Here is a 26,963-nt window from a genome sequence, read left to right on the forward strand (position 1 = left end):
GGAAATGCTTGCTGTGATTGTTTTGTGTTTTTACGTCTATAAATAGCCTGTCATACAAATACAGCAGGCTGTGAATCATAGGACCTATCAGTTCCCCATCGCATTATCATATTTCACACTTTGTTTCACAACCAGTCTTACAAGGTCATTTTTAAAGCAAAAAAAAAACTGCCGTATTCATCAAATAGCCCCGAAGCACCCATTAATATCCTGTTTTTGTCGCTGTTGACTTGTTGCCTTGCTCTGCTTTTGCAGTACCTCTTACTGTACTTGCCAAATAGTGCTCCCTGTATTCTCTATTGCGCATGACTGAATGGCGGAATATGAAGTCGAAGCCTCTTGTTTTTCTCCGAGCTCGAGTCCAACCCCCCCGAATCAACCTCTGAAAAACAAAAACGCGGAGCTATTAAATCCCCCCCAAAATTGGGACAGGTAAGATGTTAAAACATACATTTATATAACGTTAAATATCTTGTTGTACGGGGAAGTCGCTCAGCGGAGAGATGTACAAATGTATTTTTAGCCCACGGAAGCGAACCGTAGACTGCAGATGGGGCTTTGGAAGCGTTTCCGCACGCTCGGGACACGACAAGGCCCACTGACCCACATTCGAGAGCGAGCGCTGTGTGAGTGGGCGAGCGTGTGAATGTGTGCTTATGTGTGTGCGTCTGTCTGCTGCGAAATGTTTTTGTCATCGCTATCTCCTGCTGCGTGACTATCTATTTGATGTTCCCGTTTTCGAGGAAATTGTAACAATTTCGAACGTAGAATCGCTACATTGTTGAAGATGCGCTGCTAGGCTAGCTTTAACTAACACCGTGTCAATGTCAATAGTTGCGTGACAGCTTGGCTGGACTCGGGTCGCCGGCCAGGCTTTTGACATATGTCAAAATGTGACATATGTCGCTCTTGATGATTGATTGAGACGTGGTTAGAATGTCATTCTACGTTTTGGAAGTCAGTTCAGGGTTCTAAGAATGGATCCCCGTCGTCGGAATTCTAAGAACATGGTCCACTGTTTTACCTGGGAAGGTTCTTCTGGTTGGAAGGATATATTTTTCAGTTATATAACGCGAACACCTGTGGCTCTTTAGCAAAGGTTTTAGTTATACAACATCCACCGCGTGTATCCGTTTTTCTGCGGTTTTATACTAACGGATTAGATGTCATTTATAACGATCTTCGAAAGATGTATGATTGGATCATTGCCCAAATGTAGGATTTTTTTATTTATTTATTTGGCCTTTCATTTAACTTGGCAAGTCAGTTAAGAACACATCCTTATGACGGCCTAGGAACGGTGGGTTAACTGGCCTAGGAACGGTGGGTTAACTGGCCTAGGAACGGTGGGTTAACTGGCCTAGGAACGGTGGGTTAACTGGCCTAGGAACGGTGGGTTAACTGGCCTAGGAACGGTGGGTTAACTGGCCTAGGAACGGTGGGTTAACTGGCCTAGGAGGAACGGTGGGTTAACGGTGGTTCTAGGAACGGTGGGTTAACTGGCCTAGGAACAGTGGGTTAACTGGCCTAGGAACAGTGGGTTAACTGGCCTAGGAACAGTGGGTTAACTGGCCTAGGAACGGTGGGTTAACTGGCCTAGGAACGGTGGGTTAACTGGCCTAGGACGGTGGGTTAACTGGCCGGTGGGTTACTGGAACGGTGGGTTAACTGGCCTAGGAACGGTGGGTTAACTGGCCTAGGAACGGTGGGTTAACTGGCCTAGGAACGGTGGGTTAACTGGCCTAGGAACGGTGGGTTAACTGGCCTAGGAACGGTGGGTTAACTGGCCTAGGAACGGTGGGTTAACTGGCCTAGGAACGGTGGGTTAACTGGCCTAGGAACGGTGGGTTAACTGGTCTAGGAACGGTGGGTTAACTGCCTTGTTCAGGGGCAGAACAGCATGTTTTCACCTTGTCAGCTCGGCGAAAACAACCTTTCGGTTACTCGCCCAACGCACTAACCACTAAACCCACCTGCCGCCACAAGTATCACTGAATTGACTGTCACTTCCAAACAGGAGACAACTGCATTTGGTATCAAACATGTTTTTAAATGTAACTTTTTAATTTGGTCTCTTTTTATATATGAAGGAACACCTTTACGTCACAAGACTCACTACTCATGTTGACAGTAGGCTGCAACTCATAGGCCTATCGGTTCGCATTATCATATTTCACACACAGCAATTCCACATCCCAAAGCTACATACACCACGAGGTTACAGTGAGATCTTTCAGATACAAAGGCACAACTGACTGGAATCATTTACCGATAGAAATCAGGCCATTTAAAATCACAATCTTAAGGAAAACCTCTTTTCAAATGTTAATAGAACAAACTGTTTTTTTTTTTTTTTTTTTAAACGAATACAAATATTTTCGCATGGTGATGTTTCTAAGTATGTAAATATTATAGGTAGGGTGAATTCTAGGTAGGGTGAATTATAGGTAGGGTGAATTCTAGGTAGGGTGAATTCTAGGTAGGGTGAATTCTAGGTAGGGTGAATTCTAGGTAGGGTGAATTCTAGGTAGGGTGAATTCTAGGTAGGGTGAATTCTAGGTAGGGTGAATTCTAGGTAGGGTGAATTCTAGGTAGAGTGAATTCTAGGTGAATTCTAGGTAGGGTGAATTCTAGGTAGGTGAATTCTAGGTAGGGTGAATTCTAGGTAGGGTGAATTCTAGGTAGGGTGAATTCTAGGTAGGGTGAATTCTAGGTAGGGTGAATTATAGGTGAATTATAGGTAGTGAATTAGGTAGTGAATTCTAGTAGGGTGAATTCTAGGTAGGGTGAATTCTAGGTAGAGTGAATTATAGGTAGAGTGAATTAGGTAGGGTGAATTCTAGGTAGGGTGAATTCTAGGTAGGGTGAATTCTAGGTAGGGTGAATTATAGGTAGGGTGAATTCTAGGTAGGGTGAATTCTAGGTAGGGTGAATTATAGGTAGGGTGAATTCTATACTGAAGAAAAATATAAACGCAACATGAAACAATTTCATAGATTTTACTGAGTTACAGTTCATATAAAGAAATCAGTCAAATGAAATACATTAATTAGGCCCTAATCTATAGATGTTACATGACTGAGAATACAGATATGAATCTGTTGGCCACAGATACCTTTAAAAAAAAAGGTAGGGGGCGTGAATCAGAAAACCAGTCCGTTTCTGGTGTGACCACCATTTGCCTCACAACAGCGCGACTCATCTCCTTCGGATAAAGTTGATCAGATTGCTGATGTTTTGTGGCCTGTGGAATGTTGCCCCCTTCTCTTCAATGGTTGTGTGAAGTTGGCGGGAACTGGAACACTGTCGTACACGTCAAACTAGAGCATCCAAACGTGTTCATTGGGTAACGTGTCTGGTGAGTGTACAGGCCATGGAAGTATTAGGACGTTTTTAGCTTCCATGAATTGTGTCCAGATCGTTGCGACACGGGCCCGCGCATTAATTCAATTCAATTCAAGGGCTTTATTGGCATGGGAAACATGTGTTAACATTGCCAAAGCAAGTGAGGTAGACAACATACAAAGTGAATATATAAGGTGAAAAACAACAAAAATGAACAGTAAACATTACACATACAGAAGTTTCTGTATATATATATACAATGTACAAATAGTTAAAGGACACAAGATAAAATAAATAAGCATAAATATGGGTTGTATTTACAATGGTGTTTATCATTATCATGCTGAAACATGAGGTGATGACCGCGGATGAATGACGCAACAATGTGTTCTCTTTATTTTGTATTTGACCTTTATTTAACTAGGCAAGTCAGTTAAAGAACAAATTCTTATTTACAATGACGGCCTACCAGGAAACAGTGGGGTTAACTGCCTTGTTCAGGGACAGAACGACAGATGTTTACCTTGACGAGCTTGACCAATGACGGCCTACCCCTGGTCAAACCCTAACACGGACGATGCTGGGCCAATTGTGCGCGGATCCTACGGGACTCCCAATCACGGCCGGTTGTGATACAGCCAATGATCAAACCAGGGTCTGTAGTGACGTCTCTGGCACTGAGATGTAGTGCCTTAAAATTTGAAATAAGCTTTTTGTGTGTATAGAACATTTTTGAGATCTTTTATTTCAGCCCATGAAACATGGGACCAACACTTTACACGTTGCGTTTATATTTTGGTTCAGTATACTATAACGATATACTGCAGCAGTGCCATCTCCTGATTTGAGTTAAATCAAGGGCTTGATTGAATCCATATTTGAACCAGGTGGCTGCCCTCCAGCTACTCGGGCTGGGCTGCCCTCCAGCTACTCGGGCTGGGCTGCCCTCGTGCTACTAGGGCTATGTCTGATGAATGTTATTAGTATTATGTCTGATGAATGTTTTTAGTATTATGTCTGATGAACGTTTTTAGTATTATGTCTGACGTTTAAATGTGTGTTGGTCCAATGGGATCTCCCTGGCAGAGTGAAGGGACCAATGGGATCTCCCTGGTAGAGTGAAGGGACCAATGGGATCTCCCTGGTAGAGTGAATGGACCAATGGGATCTCCCTGGTAGAGTGAATGGACCAATGGGATCTCCTGGGTGAATGGACCAATGGGATCTCCCTGGTAGAGTGAATGGACCAATGGGATCTCCCTGGTAGAGTGAAGGGACCAATGGGATCTCCCTGGTAGAGTGAATGGACCAATGGGATCTCCCTGGTAGAGTGAATGGACCAATGGGATCTCCCTGGTAGAGTGAATGGACCAATGGGATCTCCCTGGTAGAGTGAATGGACCAATGGGATCTCCCTGGTAGAGTGAATGGACCAATGGGATCTCCCTGGTAGAGTGAATGGACCAATGGGATCTCCCTGGTAGAGTGAATGGACCAATGGGATCTCCCTGGTAGAGTGAATGGACCAATGGGATCTCCCTGGTAGAGTGAATGGACCAATGGGATCTCCCTGGTAGAGTGAAGGGACCAATGGGATCTCCCTGGTAGAGTGAATGGACCAATGGGATCTCCCTGGTAGAGTGAATGGACCAATGGGATCTCCTTGGTAGAGTGAAGGGACCAATGGTATCTCCTTGGTAAAGTGAAGGGACCAATGGTATCTCCTTGGTAAAGTGAAGGGACCAATGGGATCTCCCTGGTAGCGTGAAGGGTTCAATGGGATCTCCCTGGTAAAGTGAATGGACCAATGGGATCTCCCTGGTAGAGTGAAGGGACCAATGGGATCTCCCTGGTAGAGTGAAGGGACCAATGGGATCTCCCTGGTAGAGTGAAGGGACCAATGGGATCTCCCTGGTAGAGTGAAGGGACCAATGGGATCTCCCTGGTAGAGTGAAGGGACCAATGGGATCTCCCTGGTAGAGTGAAGGGACCAATGGGATCTCCCTGGTAGAGTGAAGGGACCAATGGGATCTCCCTGGTAGAGTGAAGGGACCAATGGGATCTCCCTGGTAGAGTGAAGGGACCAATGGGATCTCCCTGGTAGAGTGAAGGGACCAATGGGATCTCCCTGGTAGAGTGAATGGACCAATGGGATCTCCCTGGTAGAGTGAATGGACCAATGGGATCTCCCTGGTAGAGTGAATGGACCAATGGGATCTCCCTGGTAGAGTGAATGGACCAATGGGATCTCCCTGGTAGAGTGAATGGACCAATGGGATCTCCCTGGTAGAGTGAAGGGACCAATGGGATCTCCCTGGTAGAGTGAAGGGACCAATGGGATCTCCCTGGTAGAGTGAATGGACCAATGGGATCTCCTTGGTAGAGTGAAGGGACCAATGGGATCTCCTGGTAAGTGAAGGGACCAATGGATCTCCTGGTAGAGTGAATGGACCAATGGGATCTCTGGTAGAGTGAAGGTAGAGTGAAGGGACCAATGGGATCTCCCTGGTAGCGTGAAGGGACCAATGGGATCTCCTGGTAGAGTGAAGGGACCAATGGGATCTCCTGGTAGAGTGAAGGGACCAATGGGATCTCCCTGGTAGAGTGAAGGGACCAATGGGATCTCCCTGGTAGAGTGAAGGGACCAATGGGATCTCCTGGTAGAGTGAAGGGACCAATGGGATCTCCCTGGTAGAGTGTTAAGATGGAACAATGGGATCTCCCTGGTAGCGTTCAATGGGATCTCCCTGGTAGAGTTATGAAGGGACCAAGATGGTCAGAGTGAAGGGACCATGATCTCAGATGACGAACAGAGATGTTGAATGACCAATGGGATCTTCCTGGTAGAGTGAAGGGTTCAATGGGATCGAGAGATGTTATGTCAGATGACGAACAGAGATGTTATGTCAGATGACGAACAGAGATGTTATGTCAGATGACGAATAGAGATGTTATGTCAGATGACGAACAGAGATGTTATGTCAGATGACGAACAGAGATGTTATGTCAGATGACGAACAGAGATGTTATGTCAGATGACGAACAGAGATGTTATGTCAGATGACGAACAGAGATGTTATGTCAGATGACGAACAGAGATGTTATGTCAGATGACGAACAGAGATGTTATGTCAGATGACGAACAGAGATGTTATGTCAGATGACGAACAGAGATGTTATGTCAGATGACGAACAGAGATGTTATGTCAGATGACGAACAGAGATGTTATGTCAGATGACGAACAGAGATGTTATGTCAGATGACGAACAGAGATGTTATGTCAGATGACGAACAGAGATGTTATGTCAGATGACGAACAGAGATGTTATGTCAGATGACGAACAGAGATGTTATGTCAGATGACGAACAGAGATGTTATGTCAGATTATGTTTGTATTAAACACTTTGTTATTGGCCTAAATGGTGATCAATTGGGGATATTTATAATATTCTGTTTTATAAATGTTAAAAATGACCAGTGTAATTTGTGTGCTGCAGGGTGGAGTGATGGCCGTGTTGGGCCCAGCGTCTGGTGTCCAGAGATGATAGAGGTGACCTCAGAGTCACCTTTAACACCTGACCCCCACCACAACCCCTGAGAGCGAGCTGAAACTGATCACACACACAGGCTGCAATGGGGTAAGGACAGACAGACAGATAGAGAGACAGGCAGACCTATAGAGAGACAGGCAGACCTATAGAGAGACAGGCAGACCGATAGAGAGACAGGCAGACCGATAGAGAGACAGGCAGACCGATAGAGAGACAGGCAGACCGATAGAGAGACAGGCAGACCGATAGAGAGACAGGCAGACCGATAGAGAGACAGGTAGACCGATAGAGAGACAGGCAGACCGATAGAGAGACAGGCAGACCTATAGAGAGACAGGCAGACCGATAGAGAGACAGACAGACAGACAGACCGATAGAGAGACAGACAGACCGATAGAGAGACAGACAGACCGATAGAGAGACAGACAGACCGATAGAGAGACACAGACAGACCGATAGAGACAGACCGATAGAGAGACAGACAGACCGATAGAGAGACAGACAGACTGATAGAGAGACAGACAGACCGATAGAGAGACACAGACAGACCGATAGACACAGACCGATAGAGAGACAGACAGACAGAGAGACCGATAGAGAGACAGACAGACAGAGAGACCGATAGAGAGACATAGAGACAGACCGATAGAGAGACAGACAGACCGATATGTGCTGTGAGAACAATAGATTGCTAGAGAAAGACAGTTGACAGATCAGACAGACAGACAGACAGACAGACAGACAGACAGATAGAGACAGACAGACATGTGACAGACTTAACAGACAGCAGACAGACAGACAGACAGACAGATGAGACAGACAGACAGATTAATGGAGACAGATGGATGATGTGGTTAGACATTTACATTTAAGTCATTTAGACAGACAGGCAGATATGACATCCAGTGGAACAGTCAGACAGACATCCTACTAGGTACAGTGACAGGTGGGATTGACTCCGCTGTCCTGGCGTTGAGGGAGACACAGTGTAGAGCGGGAACTGACAGTGGTGGATGATGATGGTTAGACTGTGTTATGATGGATGATGTGGTTAGACAAGTGTGTTATGGATGAGAGACAGGTTATTCATTATGTAGTCTGTTATGGATGGATGATGTGGTTATTCACTGTGTAGTGTGTTTTAGGATAACACACATGGATGGATGATGTGGTTGACACTGTGACTGAATGGATGATGTGGTTATTCACTGTGTAGTCTGTTATGGATGATGATGTGGTTATTCACTGTGTAGTGTGTTATGGATGATGATGTAGTCTGTTATGGATGGATGATGTGGTTATTCACTGTGTAGTGTGTTATGGATGGATGATGTGGTTATTCACTGTGTGTTATGGATCAATGATGTGGTTATTTACTGTGTAGTGTGTTATGGATGATGTGGTTATTCATTGTGTGTGTGTTATGGATGGATGATGTGGTTATTCACTGTGTAGTGTTTTATGGATGATGTGGTTATTCATTTTACAATGGATGGATGATGTATGTATGTGTTATGGATGATGTGGTTATTCACTGTGTGTTATGGATGGATGATGTGGTTATTCACTGTGTAGTGTGTTATGGATGATGTGGTTATTTACTGTGTGTAGTGTGTTATGGATGATGTGGTTATTCACTGTGTAGTGTGTTATGGATGGATGATGTGGTTATTCATTGTGTAGTGTGTTATGGATGATGTGGTTATTCACTGTGTAGTGTGTTATGGATGATGTGGTTATTCATTATGTAGTCTGTTATGGATGATATGGTTATTCATGGATGATGGATGGATGATGTGGTTATTCACTGTGTGGTGTGTTATGGATGATGTGGTTATTCACTGTGTGGTGTGTTATGGATGATGTGGTTATTCACTGTGTGGTGTGTTATGGATGATGTGGTTATTCACTGTGTGGTGTGTTATGGATGATGTGGTTATTCACTGTGTGTGTGTGTTATGGATGATGTGGTTATTCACTGTGTAGTGTGTTATGGATGATGTGGTTATTCACTGTGTAGTGTGTTATGGATGGATGATGTGGTTATTCATTGTGTAGTGTGTTATGGATGATGTGGTTATTCATTATGTAGTCTGTTATGGATGGATGATGTGGTTATTCATTGTGTAGTGTGTTATGGATGATGTGGTTATTCACTGTGTAGTGTGTTATGGATGGATGATGTGGTTATTCACTGTGTAGTGTGTTATGGATGATGTGGTTATTCATTATGTTGTGTGTTATGGATGGATGATGTGGTTATTCATTGTGTGGTGTGTTATGGATGATGTGGTTATTCACTGTGTAGTGTGTTATGGATGATGTGGTTATTCACTGTGTAGTGTGTTATGGATGATGTGGTTATTCACTGTGTAGTGTGTTATGGATGGATGATGTGTGTGTTAATTCACGGTTCTCACTGATCCTTCCAGGTCCTCTTCCAAATGACTCCCTCAGGCCTGAAGACTGTTTCACTGCAGCCACGGGCCTGAAGACTGTTTCACTGCAGCCACGGGCCTGAAGACTGTTTCACTGCAGCCACGGGCCTGAAGACTGTTTCACTGCAGCCACGGGCCTGAAGACTGTTTCACTGCAGCCACGGGCCTGAAGACTGTTTCACTGCAGCCACGGGCCTGAAGACTGTTTCACTGCAGCCACGGGCCTGAAGACTGTTTCACTGCACGGGCCTGAAGACTGTTTCACTGCAGCCACGGGCCTGAAGACTGTTTCACTGCAGCCACGGGCCTGAAGACTGTTTCACTGCAGCCACGGGCCTGAAGACTGTTTCACTGCAGCCACGGGCCTGAAGACTGTTTCACTGCAGCCGGGCCTGAAGACTGTTTCACGGGCCTGAAGACTGTTTCACTGCAGCCACGGGCCTGAAGACTGTTTCACTGCAGCCACGGGCCTGAAGACTGTTTCACTGCAGCCACGGGCCTGAAGACTGTTTCACTGCAGCCACGGGCCTGAAGACTGTTTCACTGCAGCCACGGGCCTGAAGACTGTTTCACTGCAGCCACGGGCCTGAAGACTGTTTCACTGCAGCCACGGGCCTGAAGACTGTTTCACTGCAGCCACGGGCCTGAAGACTGTTTCACTGCAGCCACGGGCCTGAAGACTGTTTCACTGCAGCCACGGGCCTGAAGACTGTTTCACTGCAGCCACGGGCCTGAAGACTGTTTCACTGCAGCCACGGGCCTGAAGACTGTTTCACTGCAGCCACGGGCCTGAAGACTGTTTCACTGCAGCCACGGGCCTGAAGACTGTTTCACTGCAGCCACGGGCCTGAAGACTGTTTCACTGCAGCCACGGGCCTGAAGACTGTTTCACTGCAGCCACGGGCCTGAAGACTGTTTCACTGCAGCCACGGGCCTGAAGACTGTTTCACTGCAGCCACGGGCCTGAAGACTGTTTCACTGCAGCCACGGGCCTGAAGACTGTTTCACTGCAGCCACGGGCCTGAAGACTGTTTCACTGCAGCCACGGGCCTGAAGACTGTTTCACTGCAGCCACGGGCCTGAAGACTGTTTCACTGCAGCCACGGGCCTGAAGACTGTTTCACTGCAGCCACGGGCCTGAAGACTGTTTCACTGCAGCCACGGGCCTGAAGACTGTTTCACTGCAGCCACGGGCCTGAAGACTGTTTCACTGCAGCCACGGGCCTGAACAACAGCCAGTCATGACATCAAGCATAGGGTCGGGCACAACACACACTGTCCCCTACTGTTGTACCCATTCAGAAATACCAGCCGTTACTCCATCCTACTCACTGACTGGAATGACACTTCTTCTGAACTACAACACCTCTCTCACTCTCTCTCTCTCTCTCGCTTTCTCTCTCTCTCGCTTTCTCTCTCTCTCTCGCTTTCTCTCTCGCTTTCTCTCTCTCTCTCTGGCTTTCTCTCTCTCTCTCTGCTTTCTCCTCTCTCTCTGCTTTCTCTCTCTCTCTCGCTTTCTCTCTCTCTCTCGCTTTCTCTCTCTCTCTGCTTTCTCTCTCTCTCTCGAACTTCTCTCTCTCTCTCGACTTCTCTCTCTCTCTCTCGCCTTCTCTCTCTCTCTCGTTTTCTCTCTTTTCTCTCTCTCTCTCAGAAATCTCTCTCTCACAATCCCTCTTTCTCTCTCTCTTTCTCTCTCTTCCTTTCTCTCTCTTTCTCACTTCTCTCTCTCTCAACTCTCTCTCTCTCTCTCTCTCTCTCTTTCTCTCTCTCTCTCTCTCGCTTTCTCTCTCTCTCGCTTCTCGCTTTCTCTCTCTCTCTCTCTCTCTCTCTCGCTTTCTCTCTCGCTCTCTCTCTCGCTCGCTTTCTCTCTCTCTCTCTCTCTCGCTTCTCTCTCTCGCTCTCTCTCTCACACTCTCTCTCTTTCTCTCTCTCGCTTTCTCACACACACATCACACACACACACACACACACACACACACACACACACACACTCTTTCTCACACACACAGGATGCCATATTGTTAAATGTTATAATTACTATTTCCAGGTGATTTATTTCAAACATAATCCTAACATAAGCCTTTTCCTTTCTCAGGGATGATTCCAGCATCTTCGACGGGTCGATGGATGAAGATGACAAGGACAAAGCAAAACGGTTAGACATCACCGCCATGACATCACCGCCATGACATCACCGCCATGACATCACCGCCATGACATCACCGCCATGACATCACCACATCACCGCCATGACATCACCGCCATGACATCACCGCCATGACATCACCGCCATGACATCACCACATCACCATGACATCACCATGACATCACCGCCATGACATCACCACATCACCGCCATGACATCACCACATCACCGCCATGACATCACCACATCACCGCCATGACATCACCGCCATGACATCACCGCCATGACATCACCACATCACCCCCATGACATCACCACATCACCGCCATGACATCACCACATCACCGCCATGACATCACCGCCATGACATCACCGCCATGACATCACCACCATGACATCACCACCATGACATCACCACATCACCGCCGTGACATCACCGCCATGACATCACCACATCACCGCCATGACATCACCACCATGACATCACCACATCACCGCCGTGACATCACCACCATGACATCACCACATCACCGCCGTGACATCACCGCCGTGACATCACCGCCATGACATCACGTGACATCACCGTCGTGACATCACCGCCATGACATCACCGCCATGACATCACCGCCATGACCTCACCGCCATGACATCACCACCATGACCTCCAAATCACAACTAACACTAAAGCCCTGATCATCACCGCCATGACATCACCGCCATGACATCACCACATCACCGCCATGACCTCACCGCCATGACATCACCGCCATGACATCACCGCCATGACATCACCACCATGACCTCCAAATCACAACTAACACTAAAGCCCTGATCAGCTGAAACAGGACTAACACACAGCTGATTCACATAACTAATCACTTAGGCCCTGATTAGCTGAAACAGGACTAACACACAGCTGATTCACAGAACTAATCACTTAGGCCCTGATTAGCTGAAACAGGACTAACACACAGCTGATTCACAGAACTAATCACTTAGGCCCTGATTAGCTGAAACAGGACTAACACACAGCTGATTCACAGAACTAATCACGTAGGCCCTGATTAGCTGAAACAGGACTAACACACAGCTGATTCACAGAACTAATCACGTAGGCCCTGATTAGCTGAAACAGGACTAACACACAGCTGATTCACAGAACTAATCACTTAGGCCCTGATTAGCTGAAACAGGACTAACACACAGCTGATTCACAGAACTAATCACTTAGGCCCTGATTAGCTGAAACAGGACTAACACACAGCTGATTCACAGAACTAATCACTTAGGCCCTGATTAGCTGAAACAGGACTAACACACAGCTGATTCACAGAACTAATCACGTAGGCCCTGATTAGCTGAAACAGGACTAACACACAGCTGATTCACAGAACTAATCACTTAGGCCCTGATTAGCTGAAACAGGACTAACACACAGCTGATTCACAGAACTAATCACGTAGGCCCTGATTAGCTGAAACAGGACTAACACACAGCTGATTCACATAACTAATCACTTAGGCCCTGATTAGCTGAAACAGGACTAACACACAGCTGATTCACATAACTAATCACGTAGGCCCTGATTAGCTGAAACAGGACTAACACACAGCTGATTCACAGAACTAATCACGTAGGCCCTGATTAGCTGAAACGGGACACGGTGCCATTCAGTGAGACTGATCGATAGATAATTGTAACTACCCAACTGATAAAAAGGGCTAGTGACTCTCCATTCCATTCCTCATTGAATGGTCTTTTTTAAAGTATATTCCATTGTAATCTGTAATCTATTGTAATCCACAGCGTGTCCCGTAACAAGTCGGAGAAGAAGAGACGAGACCAGTTCAATGTCCTCATCAAGGAGCTGGGCACCATGTTGCCTGGCATCACACGCAAGATGGACAAGTCCACCATCCTGCAGAAGAGCATCGACTTCCTGTGTAAACACAACGGTACCCGCCCCCTTTTACTACCCCTTTCACCCGCCCCCTTTACTACCCCTTTCTGTTTCTACTTCCTGTTGTTGTGATGAATGTAAACAAACGAAACTGTTGCTTTTGAGAGTCATGGACATATAACTAAAATGTAAATGATTCTTGAGTATTATCATGAATACTTACATTATTGAGGAGTGTACACTGAGGATATGAGGAGCAAATTGTGTTTTTAAAATAGTATTTTAGGTACTGGTGAAGGTCCCTTTGTGATCTTATCAGGATCAGAAGTTGACTGTATTGTATAAATGGTGTATTCGGATGTATAATTTCTATATAGTATATTGTGTGTATTCTCATGTATATTTCTAAACACTGTGATGTGTATGTGTCTCTAACAGAGATCTCTGCTCAGTCTGAGTCCAGTGAGATCAGACAGGACTGGAAACCTCCGTTCCTTAGCAACGAGGAGTTCACCCAGCTCATGCTGGAGGTGAGATACACACCATTACCCTACGATTACTACTACAGTACTACCCTACTAATACTACTACAATACTACCCTACTAATACTACTACAATACTACCCTACTATTACTAATATTCTACAGTATTACCCTACTATTACTACTACAGTACTACCCTACTAATACTACTACAATACTACCCTACTATTACTAATATTACTACAGTATTACCCTACTATTACTACTACAGTACTACCCTACTAATACTACTACTACAGTACTACTCTACTAGTACTACTACTACAGTACTACCCTACTACTAATACTAATACTACTACTACAGCACTACCCTACTATTACTAATACTACTACTACAGTACTACCCTACTAATACTACTACTACAGTACTACTCTACTAGTACTACTACTACAGTACTACCCTACTACTAATACTAATACTACTACTACACTACTACAGTACTACCCTACTATTACTACTACAGTACTACCCTACTATTACTACTACAGTACTACCCTACTATTACTACTACAGTACTACCCTACTATTACTACTACTACAGTACTACCCTACTATTACTACTACTACAGTACTACCTACTATTACTACTACTACAGTACTACCCTACTATTACTACTACAGTACTACCCTACTATTACTAATATTACTACAGTATTACCCTACTATTACTACTACAGTACTACCCTACTATTACTAATATTACTACAGTATTACCCTACTATTACTACTACAGTACTACCCTACTATTACTACTACTAGTACTACTACTATTACTTCAGTACTACCCTACTATTACTACTACTAGTACTACTACCACTACAGTACTACCCTACTATTACTAATACTAATACTATTACTATACTTACTATATTACTCCAGTCACAGCGATAATGACAGACTGGTTACAGTCGTATTAACTAAAGTGTAATGTTGTGTTGTAGGCTCTGGATGGATTCTTCATAGCGATAATGACAGACTGGTTACAGTCGTATTAACTAAAGTGTAATGTTGTGTTGTAGGCTCTGGATGGATTCTTCATAGCGATAATGACAGACTGGTTACAGTCGTATTAACTAAAGTGTAATGTTGTGTTGTAGGCTCTGGATGGATTCTTCATAGCGATAATGACAGACTGGTTACAGTCGTATTAACTAAAGTGTAATGTTGTGTTGTAGGCTCTGGATGGATTCTTCATAGCGATAATGACAGACTGGTTACAGTCGTATTAACTAAAGTGTAATGTTGTGTTGTAGGCTCTGGATGGATTCTTCATAGCGATAATGACAGACTGGTTACAGTCGTATTAACTAAAGTGTAATGTTGTGTTGTAGGCTCTGGATGGATTCTTCATAGCGATAATGACAGACTGGTTACAGTCGTATTAACTAAAGTGTAATGTTGTGTTGTAGGCTCTGGATGGATTCTTCATAGCGATAATGACAGACTGGTTACAGTCGTATTAACTAAAGTGTAATGTTGTGTTGTAGGCTCTGGATGGATTCTTCATAGCGATAATGACAGACTGGTTACAGTCGTATTAACTAAAGTGTAATGTTGTGTTGTAGGCTCTGGATGGATTCTTCATAGCGATAATGACAGACTGGTTACAGTCGTATTAACTAAAGTGTAATGTTGTGTTGTAGGCTCTGGATGGATTCTTCACAGCATTAATGACAGACTGGTTAATGACTAAAGTGTAATGTTGTGTTGTAGGCTCTGGATGGATTCTTATTAATGACAGACTATTAACTAAAGTGTAATGTTGTGTTGTAGGCTCTGATTCTTCATAGCGATAATGATGGTATTAACTAAAGTGTAATGTTGTGTTTAGGCTCTGGATGGATTCTTCATAGCGATAATGACAGACTGGTTACAGTCGTATTAACTAAAGTGTAATGTTGTGTTGTAGGCTCTGGATGGATTCTTGACAGCTGGAACTAAAGTGTAATGTTGTGTTGTACATTTAACTGTACAGTCGTATTAACTAAAGTGTAATGTTGTGTTGTAGGCTCTGGATGGATTCTTCATAGCGATAATGACAGACTGGTTACAGTCGTATTAACTAAAGTGTAATGTTGTGTTGTAGGCTCTGGATGGATTCTTCATAGCATAATGACAGACTGGTTACAGTCGTATTAACTAAAGTGTAATGTTGTGTTGTAGGCTCTGGATGGATTCTTCATAGCGATAATGACAGACTGGTTACTATTAACTAAAGTGTAATGTTGTGTTGTAGGCTCTGGATGGATTCTTCAAGCATTAATGACAGACTGGTTACACTATTAACTAAAGTGTAATGGTGTTTAGGTCTGGAATTCTTCTGTACTATTAACTAAAGTGTAATGTTGTGTTGTAGGCTCTGGATGGATTCTTCATAGCGATAATGACAGACTGGTTACTATTAACTAAAGTGTAATGTTGTGTTTAGGCTCTGGATGGATTCTTCTAGTACCACAATACTATTGACAGAAGGGTTTGGTTCCAATGCGATTAACCACAATACTATTGACAGAATGTTGGTTGTAGGCTCTGGATGGATTCTTCATAGTACCACAATACTATTGGACAGAAGGGTTTGGTTCCAATGCCTAGATAACCACAATACTATTGGACAGAAGGGTTTGGTTGGAATGCATAGATAACCACAATACTATTGGATAGAAGGGTTTGGTTCCAATGCGATAATGACCACAATACTATTGACTAAAGTGAATGTTGGTTTGGTCTCCAATTCTTCTAGAACCACAATACTATTGGACAGAAGGGTTTGGTTCCAATGCCATAGTACCACAATACTATTGGACAGAAGGGTTTGGTTCCAATTCTTCATAGATAACCACAATACTATTGGACAGAAGGGTTTGGTTCCAATGCGATAGTACCACAATACTATTGGATAGAAGGGTTTGGTTCCAATGCCTAGAACCACAATACTATTGGACAGAAGGGTTTGGTTCAATGCATAGTACCACAATACTATTGATAGAAGGGTTTGGTTCCAATGCCTAGTACCACAATACTATTGGACAGAAGGGTTTGGTTCCAATGCCTAGAACCACAATACTATTGGACAGAAGGGTTTGGTTCCAATGCATAGAACCACAATACTATTGGACAGAAGGGTTTGGTTCCAATGCCTAGTACCACAATACTATTGGACAGAAGGGTTTGGTTCCAATGCCTAGAACCACAATACTATTGGACAGAAGGGTTTGGTTCCAATGCCTAGAACCACAATACTATTGGACAGAAGGGTTTGGTTCCAATGCCTAGAACCACAATACTATTGGACAGAAGGGTTTGGTTCCAATGCATAGAACCACAATACTATTGGACAGAAGGGTTTGGTTCCAATGCCTAGAACCACAATACTATTGGACAGAAGGGTTTGGTTCCAATGCATAGTACCACAATACTATTGGACAGAAGGGTTTGGTTCCAATGCATAGTACCACAATACTATTGGACAGAAGGGTTTGGTTCCAATGCATAGTACCACAATACTATTGGACAGAAGGGTTTGGTTCCAATGCCTAGAACCACAATACTATTGGACAGAAGGGTTTGGTTCCAATGCCTAGAACCACAATACTATTGGACAGAAGGGTTTGGTTCCAATGCCTAGAACCACAATACTATTGGACAGAAGGGTTTGGTTCCAATGCCTAGAACCACAATACTATTGGACAGAAGGGTTTGGTTCCAATGCCTAGAACCACAATACTATTGGACAGAAGGGTTTGGTTCCAATGCATAGAACCACAATACTATTGGACAGAAGGGTTTGGTTCCAATGCCTAGAACCACAATACTATTGGACAGAAGGGTTTGGTTCCAATGCCTAGAACCACAATACTATTGGACAGAAGGGTTTGGTTCCAATGCCTAGAACCACAATACTATTGGACAGAAGGGTTTGGTTCCAATGCCTAGAACCACAATACTATTGGACAGAAGGGTTTGGTTCCAATGCCTAGAACCACAATACTATTGGACAGAAGGGTTTGGTTCCAATGCCTAGAACCACAATACTATTGGACTGAAGGGTTTGGTTCCAATGCATAGAACCACAATACTATTGGACAGAAGGGTTTGGTTCCAATGCCTAGAGTACCACAATACTATTGGACAGAAGGGTTTGGTTCCAATGCCTAGAACCACAATACTATTGGACAGAAGGGTTTGGTTCCAATGCTAGAACCACAATACTATTGGACAGAAGGGTTTGGTTCCAATGCATAGTACCACAATACTATTGGACAGAAGGGTTTGGTTCCAATGCCTAGAACCACAATACTATTGGACAGAAGGGTTTGGTTCCAATGCCTAGAACCACAATACTATTGGACAGAAGGGTTTGGTTCCAATGCATAGAACCACAATACTATTGGACAGAAGGGTTTGGTTCCAATGCCTAGAACCACAATACTATTGGACAGAAGGGTTTGGTTCCAATGCATAGAACCACAATACTATTGGATAGAAGGGTTTGGTTCCAATGCATAGTACCACAATACTATTGGACAGAAGGGTTTGGTTCCAATGCATAGTACCACAATACTATTGGACAGAAGGGTTTGGTTCCAATGCATAGTACCACAATACTATTGGACAGAAGGGTTTGGTTCCAATGCATAGAACCACAATACTATTGGACAGAAGGGTTTGGTTCCAATGCATAGTACCACAATACTATAGGACAGAAGGGGTTGGTTCCAATGCATAGAACCACAATACTATTGGACAGAAGGGTTTGGTTCCAATGCATAGAACCACAATACTATTGGACAGAAGGGGTTGGTTCCAATGCCTAGAACCACAATACTATAGGACAGAAGGGTTTGGTTCCAATGCATAGAACCACAATACTATTGGACAGAAGGGTTTGGTTCCAATGCATAGTACCACAATACTATTGGACAGAAGGGTTTGGTTCCAATGCATAGAACCACAATACTATTGGACAGAAGGGTTTGGTTCCAATGCATAGAACCACAATACTATTGGATAGAAGGGTTTGGTTCCAATGCATAGTACCACAATACTATTGGACAGAAGGGTTTGGTTCCAATGCATAGAACCACAATACTATTGGACAGAAGGGGTTGGTTCCAATGCATAGAACCACAATACTATAGGACAGAAGGGTTTGGTTCCAATGCATAGTACCACAATACTATTGGACAGAAGGGTTTGGTTCCAATGCATAGTACCACAATACTATTGGACAGAAGGGTTTGGTTCCAATGCATAGAACCACAATACTATTGGACAGAAGGGTTTGGTTCCAATGCATAGAACCACAATACTATTGGACAGAAGGGTTTGGTTCCAATGCATAGTACCACAATACTATTGGACAGAAGGGTTTGGTTCCAATGCATAGTACCACAATACTATTGGACAGAAGGGGTTGGTTCCAATGCGTAGTACCAAGAGCAGCATTATCTGATATGATTTGACCAGGTAAGTTGACTGAGAACACATGATCACATGATCATTTACAGCAACGACCTGGGGAAGAGTTACAGGGGATAAATGAGCCAATAGGAAGCTGGGGAAGAGTTACAGGGGATAAATGAACCAATAGGAAGCTGGGGATGATTAGGTAGCCATGATGGTATGAGGGTCAGATTGAGAGTTTAGCCAGGATACCGGGTTAACACCCCTACTCTTACGATAAGTACCATGGGATCTTTAGTGACCATGGAGAGCCAGGATACCGGGTTAACACCCCTACTCTTACGATGAGTACCATGGGATCTTTAGTGACCATGGAGAGTGACCACAGAGAGCATGGGATCTTTAGTGACACCAGGGGTTAACACCCCTACTCTTACGATGAGTACCATGGGATCTTTAGTGACCACAGAGCCAGGACACCGGGGTTAACACCCCTACTCTTACGATGAGTACCATGGGATCTTTAGTGACCACAGAGAGCCAGGACCCCCTATCTTACGATGAGAACCATGGGATCTTTAGTGACTACAGAGAGCCAGGACACCGGGGTTAACACCCCTACTCTTACGATGAGTACCATGGGATCTTTAGTGACCACAGAGAGCCAGGACACCGGGGTTAACACCCCTACTCTTACGATGAGTACCATGGGATCTTTAGTGACCACGGAGAGCCAGGACACCGGGGTTAACACCCCTACTCTTACGATGAGTACCATGGGATCTTTAGTGACCATGGAGAGCCAGGACACCGGGGTTAACACCCCTACTCTTACGATGAGTACCATGGGATCTTTAGTGACCACGGAGAGCCAGGACACCGGGGTTAACACCCCTACTCTTACGATGAGTACCATGGGATCTTTAGTGACCACAGAGAGTCAGGACACCCGGGTTAACACCTCTACTCTTACGATGAGTACCATGGGATCTTTAGTGACCATGGAGAGCCAGGACACCGGGGTTAACACCCCTACTCTTACGATGAGTACCATGGGATCTTTAGTGACCACAGAGAGCCAGGACACCGGGGTTAACACCCCTACTCTTACGATGAGTACCATGGGATCTTTAGTGACCACGGAGAGCCAGGACACCGGGGTTAACACCTCTACTCTTACGATGAGTACCATGGGATCTTTAGTGACCATGGAGAGCCAGGACACCGGGGTTAACACCTCTACTCTTACGATGAGTACCATGGGATCTTTAGTGACCACAGAGAGTCAGGACACCGGGGTTAACACCCCTACTCTTACGATGAGTACCATGGGATCTTTAGTGACCACGGAGAGTCAGGACACCTGGGGTTACACACGATGAGTACCTACTCTTACGATGAGTACCATGGGATCTTTAGTGACCAGAGAGCCAGGACACCGGGGTTAACACCCCTACTCTTACGATGAGTACCATGGGATCTTTAGTGACCACAGAGAGCCAGGACACCTGGGTTAACACCCCTACTCTTACGATGAGAACCATGGGATCTTTAGTGACCATGGAGAGTCAGGACACCGGGGTTCACACCCCTACTCTTACGATGAGTACCATGGGATCTTTAGTGACCACAGAGAGTCAGGACACCGGGGTTAACACCCCTACTCTTACGATGAGTACCATGGGATCTTTAGTGACCCCTACTTACGAGAGTACCATGGGATCTTTTGACACAGGGGTCAGGACACCTGGGTTAACACCTCTACTGTTACGATGAGTACCATGGGATCTTTAGTGACCATGGAGAGCCAGGACACCGGGGTTAACACCCCTACTCTTACGATGAGTACAAAAGGATCTTTAGTGACCACAGAGAGTCAGGACACCTGTTTAACGTCCCATCCGAAAGACGGCACCCTACACAGGGCAATGTCCCCAATCACTGCTCTGGGGCATTATTATTTTAAAAAATTAAAAAAATTAAGACCAGAAGAAAGAGTGCCTCCTACTGGCCCTTCAACACCACTTCCAGTAGCATCTGGTCTCCCATCCAGGGACCAATCAGGACCGACCCTACTTAGCTTCTGGAGCAAGCCAGCAGCGGTATACCGGGTGGTCTCCCATCCAGGGACCAATCAGGACCGACCCTGCTAAGCTTCTGAAACAAGCCATCAGTGGGATACATGGTGGTCTCCCATCCAGGGATCTGCTTAGGGAGCCCACATCCAGGGACCGACCCTGCTTAAAAGCTTCTGGTATAGTCTCCCAAGGGCCAGCAGCCAGGGGATACAGGGTGGTCTCCCATCCAGGGACCAATCAGGACCGACCCTGCTTAGCTTCTGAAGCAAGCCAGCAGTGGGGATACAGGGTGGTCTCCCATCCAGGGACCAATCAGGACCGACCCTGCTTAGCTTCTGAAGCAAGCCAGCAGTGGTATACCGGGTGGTCTCCCATCCAGGGACCAATCAGGACCGACCCTGTTAGTTCTGAAGCAAGTCAGCAGTGGATACAGGGTGGTCTCCCATCCAGGGACCAATCAGGACCGACCCTGCTAAGCTTCTGAAACAAGCCAAAGTGGGATACAGGGTGGTCTCCCATCCAGGGACCAATCAGGACCGATTTTAATTTCTAAGCAAGTTTCAGCAGGGTTTCCCAAAAATGTACCCTTTGTTTGAGCAAGTGTACAGTGGTATGTTTCCCATCCAGGGACCAATCAGGACCGACCCTGCTAAGCTTCTGAAACAAGCCATCAGTGGGATACATGGTGGCGTGCTGCTGGCATGCAATTAACTAATTACAATTAATTTCTAATTAGTTTCCTACTTAAAAATGTACTTGGATGTTTGAAAGTGTACAATAAAATGTTTCTATACCTTCCCCAGTTGTGTTGAACTCAACGTTTGTGTGTGTGTGTGTGTGTGTGTGTGTGTGTGTGTGTGTGTGTGTGTGTGTGTGTGTGTGTGTGTGTGTGTGTGTGTGTGTGTGTGTGTGTGTGTGTGTGTGTGTGTGTGTGTGTGTGTGTGTTCCCCAGTCGGACCTGCAGGACCAGAACCTGTTAAACTTCCTCCCTCTGGATGAACACTCAGAGGTGTACAAGGCTCTCTCCAAACACCCCTCCGACCCCGAGAGCCTCGGACCAGAGTACCTCAAGAGTGAGTAACACCCAATCACATTGCCACCTTATTGGCTGCTGGCCTATCACATCGCTTCTTATACACTGCCGTCCAATCGGATCACTTCTATACACTGCCGTCCAATCGGATCACTTGTTATACACTGCAAGCAGTCATCTGCAAATGTAATCGGCCATGTTGTATCTGTAAAAAAATCTGGAAACACTGTAAAAAATGTTTTTAAGAGAAATGATTGCAAAGTAGTTAAGGTTGGTGTTCGTTGTGTTTGATATTTTAATCGTGATCGTTTTGTTTTTTAATTATTTTTTTATTTTTATAGCGAAGAACCAGCTGGAGTTTTGTTGCCACGTGTTGAGGGGAACCATCGACCCTAAAGAACCTGCCGTCTACGAACACGTCAAATTCATCGGCAACTTCAAGTCGCTGAACGACGGTGAGCGTCTGGTTTCGTCAGAAACTGGTCTTGTTTTATCAGCTGGAGAACAGAATAAACAGCTGTTAGTTTGATCATCTGTTCTGGTTTCTACTCACGGTAACGCCCTCCCTCCTCTCCTCTCCCCCCTCTCTCCCCTCCCCTCTCCTCTCCCTTTCTCTCCCCTCTCCTCTCCTCTCCCGTTCTCTCTCCTCTCCTCTCCCTTCTCTCTCCTCTCCTCTCCCCTCTCTCTCTCTCCCCTTCTCTCCCCTCTCCTCTCCCTCTCTCTCCTCTCCCCTCCCATTCTCTCTCCTCTCCCCTTCTCTTCTCTCCCCTCCTCTCCTGTTCTCTCCTCTCCCATTCTCTCTCCTCTCCTCTCCCCTCTCCTCTCCTCTCCCGTTCTCTCTCCTCTCCCCTTCTCTTCCCTCTCCTCTCCCTTCTCTTCCCTCTCCTCTCCCTCTCTCCTCTCCCGTTCTCTCTCCTCTCCTCTCCTCTCTCTAGTCCCCAACACCACCAGGAATGGTTTAGCAGGAGTGTTACAGAGATCCCTACAACCTGCCTTTGATGACCTGGTCTGCTTCGTAGCCACCGTCAGGCTGGCTAAACCACAGTTCATCAAGGTGACACACACACACACACACACACACACACACACACACACACACACACACACTAGTGCTGAGCAATTACTGTTTCTTGAGGTCGGTTCGGTTTCGGTTCGATTAATGAAAAAATAATCCTGGTTTTTCGATTTCAATAATTTATTTCAAAACATTAAATGCACTATGCATTATGTGGGTTGAACTCTGTAACAACACAGAAGTCCCATGATGCTTAGCGACGGTCCATTACTGCTTATCACTTATTAACCATCAGATATTCACATTACTTTACTTTAATTAAATATTTAAGTTCTGTATATCACATTTGTTTTATTTGATGACTTTATTATTTCATTCCAAGTCATCGTCTCGTCTCTGTAGAGCTGCTGTCTGACAAAAACACTATTTTAATATTTATTTGGAGTAAACAAGGCATTATTTAATGACTGCTGAATATCAACTATCAATCACTTAGATCCTGTATTTCCGGGTAGAGATACCTCACGAAGAAACTGCTCTTGATCGCACATTTTTCTCTCTTCTCTAGGCGTGCAAAATGATTATGGTCATTGTAGTTAATTACCATGTTTTCTGCACTAAACTATGTAGAATATTGGCATGTTGAAAACTACAACTCCCTACTATAACGTACAGTTCGGGCTTGATCTGATTTATCTCTAGAAAAACTACGCCTTGAGCTCACATTAAAAAAACTGAACGAAATGGAATTTAAAAAAATGGAAACCAATTTTGGTGAGTTAGTTGTTTAAAAGCTCAAAATGAATCAACATTTTGGTTAATCACTCAGCACTAACACACTGTAACGGCGTTCTATCTCCTCCTCTGACGAAGAGGTAGAATAAGGACCAAAATGCGGCGTGTTGGTTACTCATGTTCTTTAATGAAAAAACAACGATACATGAAATAACTAAATAATATACAAAACAACAAAACGAAACGCGAAAACCTATACAGCCTAACTTGTGATAACAAACACAGAGACAGGAACAATCACCCACGAAAACACTCACAGAATATGGCTGCCTAAATATGGTTCCCAATCAGAGACAACGATAAATCACCTGACTCTGATTGAGAACCGCCTCAGGCAGCCATAGACTAATTAGTCACCCCACAAAACCCCAAGACAAAAAACACACCACAATAACCCATGTCACACCCTGGCCTGACCAAATATATAAAGAAAACACAAAATACTAAGACCAAGGCGTGACACACACACACACACACACACACACACACACACACACACACACACACACACACACACACACACACACACACACACACACACACACACACACACACACACAATGAAGTAACAGAGAGTTGATGGCCTATTTAACAAACAGTATTTAAACACAACAAAGATACACCTTCATATAGATATTTTTCTCTATTATATACACTCACCGGACAGTTTATTAGGTACACCACCCTGTTCATTAAAATGGGTCACTCCTACAGACAGTGAGTCACGTGACCGGGGCTTGCTATATAAACCAGGCAGACAGGCTTCAAGGCATTCAGTTACTGTTCTATCGAACTTCAGAATGGGCAGAACTAGCGACCGTAGAGGCTTTGCGGTGTGATCGTCAGTGGCAGATCCAGTACCTCAGAAACGGACGCCCACCTGGGCTTTTCAGCGCCTAAGTTTAGCGTTTACCGAGAACGGTGCGACAAAACGAGGAACGTCCAGTCAGCGGCAGTCCTGTGGGTGAAAACCGCTGGTTGATGAGAGAGGTCCAAGGTGAATGGCAGGAATGGTTGGAGCTAACAGACGGGCCAAAAAACAAGCAAATGACGAGGCAGTACAACAGTGGTGTGCAGAACGGCATCTCGGAACGCACCACTCGCTGGTCCTTGTCAAGGACGGGCTGTTCTCGGAACGCACCACTCGCTGGTCCTTGTCAAGGACGGGCTGTTGCAGCAGTGGTGTGCAGAACGGCATCTCGGAACGCAAACCACTCGCTGGTCCTTGTCAGGACGGGCTGTTGCAGCAGTGGTGTGCAGAACGGCAGTCCTGGTCCTTGTCAGGAAATCAAATGCTGCAGCAGTTTATGCAGCAGTGGTGTGCAGAACGGCAATCTCGAACGCACCACTCGCTGGTCCTTGCAGGGACAGCTGCTGCAGCAGTGGTGTGCAAACGGCATCTCGGATCGCACCAAATGACGCACCCCTCGCTGGCTTGTCAGGACGAGCTGCAGCAGTGGTGTGCAGAACGGCATCTCGGAACGCACCACTCGCTGGTCCTTGTCAAGGACGGGCTGTTGCAGCAGACGACCAAATCAAATGTATTTATAAAGCCCTTCTTACATCGGCCGATGGCCAGCCTGAAACCCCCAAACTGCAAGCAATGCAGGTGTAGAAGCACGGTGGTTAGGAAAAACTCCCTAGAAAGGCCAGAACCTAGGAAGAAACCTAGAGAGGAACCAGACCACCCCGGGGTTCCTATCAGCTAAAAACAAGAAGAAGCTGCTCCAGTGGGCACCGCCATCAACAACACTGGACAGTTGAGGAGTGGAAAAAACATGGCCTGGAACACGATAGATGATTTCAGTTTACTGGAGTGTCCTGGTCCGTCCCCAAGACCTCTACCCAATAGAGCAACGATGGGATGAGATGGAACGGGCTGTTCGCAGCATGAATGTACCACCGCCCAATCTGAAGCAACTGTGTGAACATTTCAGACACCTTGTAGAATCCATTCCCCCAAATAATTCAGGCCGTTCTGGAGGCAAAAGGGGTCCGACCAGGTACTAGAAAGACAATATACACTCAGTGGCCAGTTTATATACATATTCAATCATCGATATTATATGTAAGATATATTGATATCTATCTTGTTGTCTATCCCTCCATAGGAGATGTGTACAGTGGTGGAGTCCAATGAAGAGTTCACCTCCCGACACAGTCTGGAGTGGAAGTTCTTATTCCTAGACCACAGGTAACACAGTCTCTAGTAGTTCTTATTCCTAGACCACAGGTAACACAGTCTGGAGTGGAAGTTCTTATTCCTAGACCACAGGTAACACAGTCTGGAGTGGAAGTTCTTATTCCTAGACCACAGGTAACACAGTCTGGAGTAGAAGTTCTTATTCCTAGACCACAGGTAACACAGTCTCTAGTAGTTCTTATTCCTAGACCACAGATAACACAGTCTCTAGTAGTTCTTATTCCTAGACCACAGGTAACACAGTCTCTAGTAGTTCTTATTCCTAGACCACAGGTAACACAGTCTGGAGTGGAAGTTCTTATTCCTAGACCACAGGTAACACAGTCTGGAGTGGAAGTTCTTATTCCTAGACCACAGGTAACACAGTCTGGAGTGGAAGTTCTTATTCCTAGACCACAGGTAACACAGTCTGGAGTGGAAGTTCTTATTCCTAGACCACAGGTAACACAGTCTGGAGTGGAAGTTCTTATTCCTAGACCACAGGTAACACAGTCTCTAGTAGTTCTTATT

At 45.2% G+C, this 26,963-nt stretch overlaps 1 protein-coding gene and 2 long non-coding RNA genes across 3 annotated transcripts in view; 2 read left to right on the forward strand and 1 right to left on the reverse strand.

The window, feature by feature from the left end:
* Positions 1–307: 307 nt before the first annotated feature.
* On the forward strand, positions 308–9,717 carry LOC127923949 (uncharacterized). The gene is made up of 3 exons (XR_008116289.1): positions 308–432; positions 6,845–6,985; positions 9,331–9,717. It is a non-coding gene; the product is annotated as an uncharacterized LOC127923949 (long non-coding RNA).
* Positions 9,718–9,746: 29 nt separating this feature from the next.
* Positions 9,747–26,963, forward strand: part of LOC118383006 (circadian locomoter output cycles protein kaput-like) — a 62,609-nt gene continuing 45,392 nt past the window's right edge. The window contains exons 1-10 of the mRNA XM_052508192.1: positions 9,747–10,594; positions 11,432–11,491; positions 13,289–13,437; positions 13,821–13,912; positions 14,868–14,905; positions 22,211–22,226; positions 22,315–22,480; positions 22,782–22,895; positions 23,376–23,494; positions 26,362–26,444. Coding sequence (XP_052364152.1) covers positions 10,578–10,594; positions 11,432–11,491; positions 13,289–13,437; positions 13,821–13,912; positions 14,868–14,905; positions 22,211–22,226; positions 22,315–22,480; positions 22,782–22,895; positions 23,376–23,494; positions 26,362–26,444 — 854 coding nt within the window. The 5' untranslated portion in view covers positions 9,747–10,577. The remainder of the gene's footprint in view (positions 10,595–11,431; positions 11,492–13,288; positions 13,438–13,820; positions 13,913–14,867; positions 14,906–22,210; positions 22,227–22,314; positions 22,481–22,781; positions 22,896–23,375; positions 23,495–26,361; positions 26,445–26,963) is intronic.
* LOC127923950 (uncharacterized) lies at positions 20,118–21,020 on the reverse strand. Its single transcript, XR_008116290.1, has 3 exons — positions 20,781–21,020; positions 20,360–20,497; positions 20,118–20,290 (listed from the first exon to the last, which is right to left on the reverse strand). It is a non-coding gene; the product is annotated as an uncharacterized LOC127923950 (long non-coding RNA).

This window comes from Oncorhynchus keta, unplaced genomic scaffold, assembly GCF_023373465.1.
Source record: "Oncorhynchus keta strain PuntledgeMale-10-30-2019 unplaced genomic scaffold, Oket_V2 Un_contig_3378_pilon_pilon, whole genome shotgun sequence".
Classification (NCBI taxonomy): domain Eukaryota; kingdom Metazoa; phylum Chordata; class Actinopteri; order Salmoniformes; family Salmonidae; genus Oncorhynchus; species Oncorhynchus keta.